The 12,441-nt window shown below is 33.3% G+C and overlaps 1 protein-coding gene across 3 annotated transcripts in view; it reads right to left on the bottom strand.

The window, feature by feature from the left end:
• Positions 1-12,441, bottom strand: part of PAFAH1B1 (platelet activating factor acetylhydrolase 1b regulatory subunit 1) — a 70,537-nt gene that overhangs the window by 22,087 nt on the left and 36,009 nt on the right. For all 3 annotated transcript variants that reach the window (XM_031967817.1, XM_031967815.1, XM_031967816.1), the window contains exon 2: positions 7,709-7,932. In XM_031967817.1, coding sequence (XP_031823677.1) covers positions 7,709-7,740 — 32 coding nt within the window. In that variant the 5' untranslated portion in view covers positions 7,741-7,932. The remainder of the gene's footprint in view (positions 1-7,708; positions 7,933-12,441) is intronic.

Raw genomic sequence — 12,441 nt, 5'->3', positions numbered from 1 at the left:
TTTCATCACATTAACTAAACTAGGTGGTGTAGTGGAGAGTGTGTTAGGTCTGGTGTTAAGAAGGCCTGGGTTCAAATCTGGCCTCAGACACTGTCTGGGTGAGCCTGGCAAGTCAGTTACTGTCAATTGCCCCCATTACCTCGTGTACAAATTGGGGATGAAAATACCACTTCCCAAGGCTTATGTGAGGATATTATGAGATACTTATAAAGTGTTTAGCATAGTGCTAACATAACCTTAAGTAAAATTTTAGGTAAACAAATATAACATATTAAATTACCTGCTGTTACTATTAATATTATTATTAATGTCACAACCAACATAAAGGTACTAACTTGCTTACTACTATTTTCCATAGACTGCTCTGACAATAAGCAGTACTGCAGAAAAGGGGCCCTAACAAGAGGCCAAAGAATACTGAAGCCCCTCCCCTTCTTTGTCAACACACAGATCCCGCTAAGTACTTCAGTCCTAAGATTAGAAGAACCATACTCAGAAATCATATCACTTTGTTTCATGAAATGTCATGTTGTTAACTTTACCCAATAGTCTTTTCTGATATTTAACAAATCTTCCTTCACCAATCTTCCGATATTTAACAAAACCCCATGATGATCATATTGTAGGCCATTTTATCCATTTCCTACTATTCTTTTCATCACTTTCTTTTCTTCTCAGTGGAATTTTAGCATTGGAAAAATTAGTCAGAAAATATCCCACTCTCTTGTAGGAACACTCAGGCTTTAGATAAATGTGTCCTATTAAAGAGACTAAGATAAAAGTTACCTTTCACATGCTTTCAACTATTTAAATTAAAATGTTCTGCTATCAAAATAAAAAAGGAGTCTCTTATCTATTCTCTTAAGAAATACTAAAGCATCTCTTCCTTCTTCTTCCTGATTATCTCACAATATCTTTACTCACACTCTCTCTTTCTATATTACTGTCCCAGAGGAAAAGGGGGACTTTTCTCCTGTCCAAAGTCAAACTCTCCAAGCCACAATTTCCTCATTTATAAGAAAAAAAAGTTTGGACTACAGACACCTTTGAAGGGTCCCTTCTAGCTCTAAATCTGTGATTCAATACCCTGAACTCCACTTGTTACCAACTCTCTTCTAGGAGGAGTTCAACTCACCAACTGTTTCCTGTGGTCCTAACCTCCATCTTCAATCTTTTCCTATTAACATCCCCCCCCCCCCCCAGTACTGCAGAAAAGGGGCCGTCTTCTAAATATAGCCCAGCTTTGGCCTTCAGAGCCATGACTTTGTCTCTCTTTAGGGCTATCCATTTCTGTTCTATATCCATGATGCCAAGAGTCACCATATTATCAAAAAAAATCTCAATCCAGAAACCCTGCCACATCCTAGAATGCCCATTTAAGGAAATGACAGAAAAAAAAATTCAGAAAGTAGAATCCTACATTCAATATAGGTAGAAAAAACTATTTTACTCTGCAGGAAAATAGGAAGGGAATGGGACAGAAGAAGGGGGAAGGAAAGGTAGGGCATAATTAAAGGAGGAAATATCAGCAAAACATCTGGACAAGGTGAAAAAGATGAGAATAAATGGGGGGGGAATATAGTTAGCAACAGTAATTGTAAAAAGAATTTTGAAGGAAACTTTTAATAAGGCCTCATTTCTCAAACATAGAGGGAACTGAGTCAAATTTACAGAAAAAAGCCATGCCCCAATTGATAAATGATCAAAAGTTATGATCTATGTTCAAATGGGCTTTAATTCATGCATTTTGGTCCAACAATCCCATAATTAGGCATGAATATCAAGAGATTTACAAAAAAAAAAAAAAAAAAAAAAAAATTTTGTAGTAGTTCTCTTCTCAGGGCAAAGAATTAGAAATTGAGGGGATGCCCATCAATTATAGAATGGTTGAATAAATTGTGGCTTGTGACTGTCATGGAATATTGTTCTTGGGAAACAATGAGCAGGATATTTTCAGGATATTCTTCTTCCACGAACTCAAGCAAAGTGAAATGTACTGAAATATAAAATAATAGCAAGGTTCTGGGATGACCAGTTGTAAATAACTACTATTCTCAGCAGTACAATGATCCACAACTACTCTGAAGGACTTATGATGAAAAATTCTATCCATATCCAGAGAAGAAACTGAAAAATTGAAGCATACTCTTTTTAAAAAAGTTTTTTGGAGGTGTGTTTATTTTATTAGGGTGGGAGATCTAGATTTTCTTTTACAACATGTATTTATGAAATGTTTTACATTAAAAAAATAGAAAAGAGGAGGGTCTTAAAAGTTAGCTAGCTAATCCTAACCTTAACCCAACTTCTCATTATATAGGAGAGAAAACTGAAGCCCAAAGAAAATAAATTATTAATTCAAAATCAGAGATAATAAGGGTTAGGAGCAGATTTTAATCCAGGTTCTCTGACTTCATATCAGTGTTCTATTCACAGTAACATCCTGCAACTACCAGCTGTTCAGAAAAACTATCTTTGATTGTCCCTGTAAATTGACTTTTTTCACCCAAAGAACTCACATAGTATTTTGCATTTATCACATACTAATTTAGTATTGTAATTACTCATACGCATGTACGGACCCTCAATATAAGTCCCCTAAGAGCAATGATAGTCTGACTTAATTATATAATTTTCTCTCCCAAACTCTAGAAGAGCACTATACTAGGTATTTAAAAAACAATTTTAATTGATTTTTTTTTTTTTTTTTTTTTTTTGCAATTACAAAGTCTTTCTTTTAAAAATTGGGTAAATGCAGTATTTTTTCTAGCCCTTGTAAATTTTTTTTTGGGGAGGGGGGGGAATAAAAGAGGGCTGCACTGAGGCAATTGGAGTTAAGTGACTTGCCCAGGATCACACAGCCAGGAAGTATTTAAAGTGTCTGAGGCTACATTTGAACTCAAGTCCTCCTGACTTCAGGGCTGGTGTTCTATACATTATACCAACCAGATGCCTCATTTTCCCCCTAGTGTTATAAGGGGAAGGAAAGATAGAGGGAGGGAAGGAAGGGAAATCATCTCCTACACGAAACTTTCCCTCAATCTCTCTAGCTGTAAGTGGACCACCCTCCCCCCAAATATTTGTCTACAGGTTGTTTCCCATTATAAAACATAAGCTCCTTATGGACAGGTAGTAGAGCCTAGCATATTACATACTGAAATTTTGAAATAAAGCTGGAGACACAGCACAATTTCTAGATTTTTTTGGTATTATGGATGAACAATAAAATTTTAAATGGATTAGGAAATTAAAGAGTTTTAAAAATGTCAATTTGTGCAAAAGGATACAGGTGCTCTTCGGATTAGTACAATCTGTACTGCTTAGTCTGGGAGAAGAAATCTTCATTAAAATAATCTATCCTTCACTACACCTTTCAACATTTCACCTTTGTGTTTTCCAAATTTTTTTTTTTTAAGCTGGCTAAATTTAATCTCATTTTCACAATTTTGCCATGTCCTTAATGCTTCATTATTGCACAAATGATAGCCAGAAGTTTCCCAGTTGGTGAGGAATTGTTTTATATAAACAATAAAGGCAAGCTATTTTTCCAATCAGAAATGTATCTGTTACTGACAATAGGAAAACCTCACCAGTGTTTACAACCAGGACCATTCTGCTTTATTAAACAAATATGACTAAATATATATATTTTTTGCATTTTGTAGTATTTCAGAAGTGTAACTTAAAAATACAAAAAACTACAGAATGCCCAATATAAAACTCCTTAGACTTCATTAAGTTGTTTTTTTAAATTTACAGGCAGTATAGAAAATAATATAAATACTTTTTTTAGTTGCTGAATAATTTTTTACCTTCTAATTAGTCATTTATACAACTGAACATATAATTATTACATAACTTAAAATTGATGTACTTTTTATTGGGGATGAGGCAGTTAATAGAATATCTGGGTTGTTGGGGACAAGGCAGTGAATAGAATATCTGGGTTGGAGTGAGGAAGACTCATCTTGTTGAGTTCAAATTCAGTCCCAGAAAAATAATGCCAGATTATTTTCCCTCCAAACATTATAATACTGGTAAAGGAGTTTTTTCCAAGAAGAATGCTCATTTCAGCTTTGGCTAATGTTACCAATTAAGACCTAAAAGCATTATCAAGATTTAAAAGTATTCAATAATCCTTTTGATTCTGTAATTCAAACAATAAACATTTAAATTACTATGTGTGCTGAGTACTATGCTAAGTACTTATACTACCTCATTATCTCCCCTCAAAATCAGTCTCATGTCTATCTCTGTATCCTCCATAGCTAGTATAGTCTGGCACACAGGGTACACTTAATGCTTGTTGACTGATGATATGCTACTAGGTCACCTTGGACTTGGAAACGATTTTAATAGGGATGGGCTGGCAAATATTAAACAACTGGCTCTCTGAGGAGGAAAAAATGTATGGGCCTACTTTTATGTTTAATCTGTATTACTAAAATCCTTTATATCACTTTAAATTTAGACAATAAAACAAATATAGCCCTGAAAAAAAAAAAAAAAAACTACCTCATTTGACCCTCACAACCCACTGTGGAAAGTAGGTGCTGTTATATCCTCATTTTACAGATGAGGAAACTGAGGTAGAGAGGTTAAAGGAGGACTTGTCCAGGGTCACATAGTTATTTAGTGTCTGAGGCAAAGCTGAACCATTTTAGGCCTTCCATGCTATCATCTACTTTGACCTCTTGGCTACCTATCCATCTGTCAAGGCCACTTTAGGGGCAGCACGGAAAGAAACAAAGTAAGAAAAGATGATCAAGTCATCTCAGTCAGTCATCCATATAAACTCAGACCATTCTGCCTTCTGTTTGGTCATGAATAATGTCTGTCATGAGCAAATTCTGCTTAAATCACTATATAATGTTATCTATTATTTACTTCATTTTTTATTATTTTCATAAAAAAAACAACTAGTCCTTACTAGAATCAAAAGCCAGTGTTGAATTCATAGCTGGGTTACTTAAGCTTTATGTTCTGGCTTGTTTTTCACAAGAATAACTGCAAGTAAAAAGTAACACTTCTAAATATTGACTACACTTCACCTGTTGGCAGATAGATCTAGGGCTGGAAGAGAGACAGTGGAGATTACTGAGGACAACCCCTCTTGGTTTACAGATGAAATTAAAGCACAAAAAGGGTAAGTGACCGCTCAGGGTGACAGAAATCAAAGTGTCTGAAGCACACTCACACCTCAGATCTTGGATTTTGAAAGAAGAGTTTCACCCTGCTGACACCTAACTGCCTCTTAACTCCAAGGACATGAACATCATGTCTAGAAGCAGGAGTAAAAAGCCCAGCAACCTGTCCTGTCCCTCATCATTTTCATCAGAAGGCCAATAGAGAACAAAATCTAAATGAGTACAACTAGAGATCACAACAGATTCCCTAATAGTTAATGCTTTATCTTGAACAACTTTTGTTTCTATCAAAACACTATAAAACCTGAATGTTTTAAGATATGATCTTTTAACTGTGGAACCCAAATGACCAAAAAATTACGAACTTCCTTGATTTTAAAAACCAAATTCTTAAGATTTTTTATAGAGTATTAAACAAAAAATTTTATTACTTCAGTTAGATGTTTTAAATCAACAATTGAAAAAAATAAAATCAAGTCTACCACAAATCAATAAAAATTGCCATATGTGTGCACACATATGCACCCACCCACAGACCTAAAAGAACTTTTAACAACTAGTTTCAATACATTAGAAAGGGAGATTAAAAAATTAGGCTGTTTGAAAAACATAATTTAAGAATTTTTACAATGTTATTCATATGCTGTAGATAATAGTTTAAGTTTTTCTTTTCTTTTTTTTTTGGAAAGTTTAGTCATTAACAATGAACAATTAGGACATTAGGACTAATTCCCCAGAAATTACTTTAATTGAGCATTAAAATTAACATGCTACTTCAGAACCTGAATAATCATGGTTCAATATTGCACCATGTTCCCTATACAAAAATCGGTTAGCTCCAAAATCTATGTTTAATGGTACAAACTTTAGAGGAGGTCACTTATAAATCTTAGATTGTCTTCCAATATGGCAAATCCCTAAAATATAACTCTTGATACTTGTAGTAAATGTAAGCTTCTTGAGGGTAAGGATTTTTGGCACTTAATATCTTGATAAAATAACTAATGCCAAAATCTGATCATATTCCATTTATATTCATTCATTCTGGGCTACACAGTGCCCAGAAGATGTGATTTAAACAAGCAAAGATATAATACCCTTTATATGCCAAAGAAATTATTTTAAAAAATTATAAAACCAAAAGCATCTTTGATTAGTTTTCTTTAAAAAGTCATTCACTAAAGAATATGTTCTTCCTAAGACAATAAAAGCATTTAGACAAGTAAACTCATGAATGTGCTCTCCTTTAATTTATATATAAACTTTAAACTGAAATAATCAAATACCACTAGATATAAAATTTGATCATTAACTTTCACACTGATATAAAGTAGTACTGCCAAATAATCAGTTTCTGATCTGTCAAGTTTATCTTCAATTTCTAAATCTAACAAATTTTCAAAAGGCATAACTATTGTTAAAAATTTCAGGAACAAAAGAAAAGCTGAAGCTGGCAAAATCTTCAATTTTATAAGAAATGTATTCACTGGAGAGAGACAAAACAGAGGCAGAGAGAGGGAAAGACACACAAAGAGAGAATGACTTCAGATCCATGTTGGTAAAAGGATCTTAATGATTACTATTGTTCTTCTGGAGGTCTGTAAGAGAGACCATGTTATAAAAGGAAATCTTGGTCATATACAGATTGGATTAGATCACTGCTGAAGTCACTCTAAAATTTACATTCTAAAATCTTGTGGCTCAATTCCATTTTTTCTTTTTCTTTCTTTCTTTTTTTTTTTTTTTGTTGAGGCAATTGAGGTCAAGGGTCACACAGGTAGGAAATGTTGTGTCTGAGGTCAAATTTGAACTCAGGTCCTCCTAACTTCAGGGCTGCTGCTCTATCCACTGTACCAATCAGCTACCCTAATTCTATTTTTTTTCTAAGCGAATCTATGTCTAATATTAACTTAAAGATCCCCAAATCTCTATCCTTACCTTTTATATTTGACAAACTTTTACCTTTCACCTCTGAGAATATCTAAATAATTATTTCTAAGCAATTGAGGAGTAAATACTATAGGCAAGAATAAAAAGAATGGGAGACATGGGAAGAAAGAACCTGGTTCTAATTTAGTTATTTACCCAAAACAGTCTTTATGAATGAGAATTGTCAAAAGCAATGAAGTCACTCCATACTATTCTCATGTTATAATACTTGTCTTCAAATGCCACAATCACCTAACTGACAAAATCACATCACACCAATAACCAGACAAGCTAAGGTATTTGGTAAAGAAATTATTTCAAATTAAACAATCCAATGAAAAGTGTTATTTTGGGATTACAAACTCAAGATGTTTAAGTATGCTATTGATTTTGTGCTTAAGATAAAAACCCTTCTAACTTGTTAATATTTTAATGGTAAACATACATAAAAACAAAAATCAACAGTTCACAGTATTTTTAAGACCTACATTTTTACAGAGAATACAAACTATGTTATTATTATTAACAAACTTATTCATGTTAGGTACAACATTTGAAATCAATGATGTTTTGAATAGCTAAATATACATACTATTTTATTTTGCCTCATAAGATGGTAAGATTTTTTAACTTACAATTCATCTCGTTGTCTCTGTGACAGCACCATTGTGGCTGTGATATCAAGTTTTCTGATACAGCAGCAACTGCCTCCCTTCTTCAGGAAATCAGAAAGCTTTACAATCCCTGAATCAGAAATCAAATGTGCCACAAAGTGGCGTCCACTATTGGGAAAATAGTTCTTCACAGGAGAGATCCAACAGGTAACGAGGAGACATTCAACAAGGAAGGCTCATTCCACCTAAATGAGGAGGAAAAAAACATATCTTAGGTCAAAGCAGTATTCCACTATACCATTTTCCATGTTGTCTGCCTAACAACTGATTCCAATTTTAAGAAGTTTCAATATGTAATGTGTGATGTCTTCAGACTACAGGAGTATTTATCCTCCTTTATTCTACCAGAGACAAGGGATAAGATGAGGAAGGACCATGAACAGAGAAAAGAGATGATGTATTTGCTAAACTCGAGTGTAGCTATGGTCTCCCTATTTCTAGATGACACCAGGAGCATCCAGGTGACACAGTGGATATAGAGTGTCAGGCCTGGAGTCAGGAACTCATCTTTATGAGTTTAAATCTGGACTCAAGACACTTACTATTTGATCTTGGGCAAGTCACTTCACTCTCTTTGCCTCAGTTCCTCATCTGTAAAATGAGCTCAAGAAGGAAATGACAAACCACTTCAATATCTTTGCCAAGAAAATTCCAAATGGAATCATGAAGAGTCAGACATAACTGAAAAATGACGAAAAATTAGCAATCAGCCAAACATCATATTCTCAAAGTCCAATTTTCAGTTTCCTCAATTGTCAAGTGAGACAATACTGGATGATCTCTATGTCATGTATAACTTTAAAATTCTATAAAATATATATTCAGAATAGATAAGAACTATAGTGGGGATAAACTAAATTTCCTAATAAGATGCCCATTATCATCACTATTATTCAATATTGTACTAGAAATGTTGGCTTTAGCAGTAAGACAAGAAAAAGAAATTGAAAGAATTAGAATAGAATGTAAGGAAACAAACCTATCACTCTTTGCAAATAATACAATGATATAGTTAAGAGAATCAAGTAAAAAACTCGTTGAAATAATTAACAACTTTAGCAAAACTGCAGGATACAAAACAAATGGAAATAAATCATTAACATTTCTATATATTACCAAAAATCCAGAGATAGAGAAGAAAGAGAATTCTACTTAAAATAATAGCAGACTTGGAAATCCAGGTACCATAAGACCACAATTACAAAACATTTCACATAAAAGTCAGATCTGAACAACTGAAGAACTACCAACTAACTCATGGTTAAGCTGGCTCAATATAACAAAAACAGCAATTCTACCTAAAATAATTTACTTGTTCAGCACTATACCAACTAATCCACCAAAATATTATTCTATTTAAATAGAAAAAATAGTAACAATTCACCTGGAAGAACAAAATTTCAAGAATACCAATAAATATCAATAAAAAGAAACAGTGAAGGAAGGTGCCGAGCAGTATCATGTCTCAAAATAATACAGAAAACAATTTAGTACTGGCTAAGAAATAAGAGTAGTGGAACCAGGGGAACAAAGTATACAATATACAATAATAAATGATCACAATAATTGGGTGTGTGATAAATCTAAATATACAAATTTGGGGGATAAGGACTCACTATTTGGACAAAAATTGCTGGGAAAACTAAAAAGAAACTTGGCAGAAACTAGGAATATAGATTATAAGGTCCAAATGATTACATGATTTAGACATATCACATCACATACATGTGGAAGCATAGAGTACCTATCTGATTCCATGGATAAAGGAAGAATTTATTAGCAAGAAATAAAAAAAAAAAATTACAAGATATAAAATGGGATTGAAACAAGGATGCCCATTATCACCACTATTATTCAATATTACACTAGAAATGTTGGCTTTAGCAATAAGTAAATAAAATTAAAGGAATTAGAATAGGTAATGAGGAAATACAACTATCACTCTTTGCAGATAATATACTTTAGAGAATTCTAAAAAAATCATCCAAAAATTTACTGGAAATAGCTTTAGTAAAGCTGCAGGATATAAAATAAACCCACACAAATCATCAACATTTCTAAATATTACTGACAAAGTCCATCAGCAAGAGATAGAAGAATTATATTAGCACAATTACAAAATACTTCTCACACAAATAAAGTCAGATCCAAACAACCGGGAAAATATAAACTCTTCACGAGTAGGCCAAGCTAATATAATAAAAACAACAATTCTGCTTAAATTGGTCAACTTGTTCAGTGCCATGCCAATCCAAGCTGCCAAAAAATTATTTTATAGAACTAGAAAAAATAATGACAAAATTCATCTGAAAGAACAAAAGGTCATGAATATCAAGGAAATTAATGGGGGAAAAAATACAAAGGATGATGGCTTAGCAGTCCCAAATCTACAACTATATTATAAAGCAGCAGTCATCAAAAATCACTTGGTAGTGGTTAAGAAATAGAATGGTAGATCAGGGGAATAGATTAGATACACACAACCCAATAATCAAGGCCACAGTTATATAGTATTTGATAAACCCCCAAACTACAGCTTTTGGAATAAGAACTCACTATTTGACAAAAATTGTTGGGAAAACTGGAAAATAGTATGTCAGAAACTTGGCACAGACCTACAGTTCACACCCCATATCAAAATAAGGTCAAAATGGATATATGATTTAGGCAAAAACGATGATACCATAAACAAATTAGGAGAACAAGAGATAATTTACCTATCAGATCTTGGAGAAAGGAGGAATTTATGATCAAAGAATAACTAGAGAACATTATGAAAGACAAAAAGGACAATTTTGATTACATAAAATTAAAAAGTTTTTGGACAAACAAAACCAACATAAACAAGATTAAAAGGGAAGTACAAAGCTGGGAAAAAAATCTTTACTATCTCTGATAAAGGTCTCATCTCTAAAATACATGTACAGAATTGTGTAAAATTTATAAGAACACAAATCATTCTTCAACTGATAAATGATCAAAGGATATGAACAGACAATTTTCAGATGAAAAAATGCTCTAAATTACTATTGATTAGAGAAATGCAAAAACAACTCTGAGCTACCATCCTCACACCTCTCAGATTGGCTAAGATCCAGAAAAAGACAATGATAAATGTTGGAGGAGCTATGGGAAAACTGGGACACTAATGCATTTTTGGTGGAGTGGTAAAATGATCCAACCATTCTGGAGAGCAATTTGGAACTATGCTCAAAGGGCAAAATAACCTTGCATAATAATAACACCAAGCAATAAATAGTACTACTAGATATGTATCCCAAAGGAATCAAAGAAAAAGGAAAAGGTCCTATATGTAAAAAAAAATATTCAGAGCAGCTCTTTTTATAATGGAAAAGAATTGGAAATTTAAAAATGTCCATTAAACTGGAGAATGGCTGACAAGTGGTAACATATGATAGTCATGTAGTATTTTCCATGTAATTGAGAAAAGAAAAATTTAAGTTTAATCTATTAAAAATTTAACGATGACTTGAAAGATTAGATTTTTTAAAGTCACAACTGCAAAACAGAACACTTGATATGCATTTATTAAGTACTTTCCATGTGCTAGGTATGCTAAATACAGCTAGGTAGCTGAAAATACTAAGAAAAAACAAAAAAATCCTAGCCTTCAAGGAGCCTCTATTAATGAAAGACATTACCTACTTCTAGCAACAAATAATATGATTGCTACATTTTATGATGCACATACAAAAAATCAGAAATATTTCCTATCAAATGTCAACTCCTTTAGAGACATGAATTTGGAATCATGCAAAAGTACCAGAACAAGACTTCTGCAACATTTTCAACAATTTATTTGAAAATCCCCAATGAAGGGGAAGCTACCATTAAGTCAAAAGTCAATCCCTGGTACTTTTTGACAATTCTCAATGTTAGGAAGCAGCTAGGTGGTATAGTGGACAAAGCACTAGACTGTGATACAGACCTGAGTTCAAATCTAGCCTCTTGTGTGACCCTGAGCAAGTCACTTAAGTCCAATTTCCCTCAGTTCCTCATTAACAAAATGGAATCAGACCAAAGGGGGAAATGTTAAATCATTCCTCCAGTATCTCTGCCAAGAAAATCTTTTGTCCACAGGGGGAGATTGCTACCTATGTCGAATTTCACTCCTATCTAACCTTTTATTTTACAATGAAAAAACAGAATCCTGTGAAATCACTCAATCAAGCAACAAGTATTTTTATTAAACATCTGTTTTGCACAAGACACTATGTTAAATGGTGAGGATACAACGACAAAAGTCAAACAATACCTGTCCTCAGGGATTGTATAGGAGAGCCAACATGCACATACAGAATATTATCAGGGCAATGTAGAGGAGGTAGAGAGCAAGCAAGTCTTGCAGTGAGTAAGAACCAGGTTCAAGTTTTATCACTGATACATACTAACTATAATCCTGGAGCAAATGACAATCTCTAGTGCTTCAGGCAACTTTATGATCAGAAGCTGCTTATCTTAATTAATGGAAAAATTTTCTCACTATGAACTTCCTCCACTGACAAAAAATGTAGTTAAAATAAAAACAAAAACAAAATCCAACTGCAAGAATGAGAGTACACCATGCACGTGCTGGTGCACACATACATACACACACACACATACAATGTGTATATATAGTGAATTAAAAGTAGTTTTAAAAGGGACTATGCTAGCAGCTGAGGGAAGATTAG

This window comes from Sarcophilus harrisii, chromosome 4 (genome assembly GCF_902635505.1).
Source record: "Sarcophilus harrisii chromosome 4, mSarHar1.11, whole genome shotgun sequence".
Classification (NCBI taxonomy): Eukaryota; Metazoa; Chordata; class Mammalia; order Dasyuromorphia; family Dasyuridae; genus Sarcophilus; species Sarcophilus harrisii.
The sequence above is the reverse complement of the archived record's forward strand: the minus strand, read 5'-3'. Positions and strand labels throughout refer to the sequence as shown.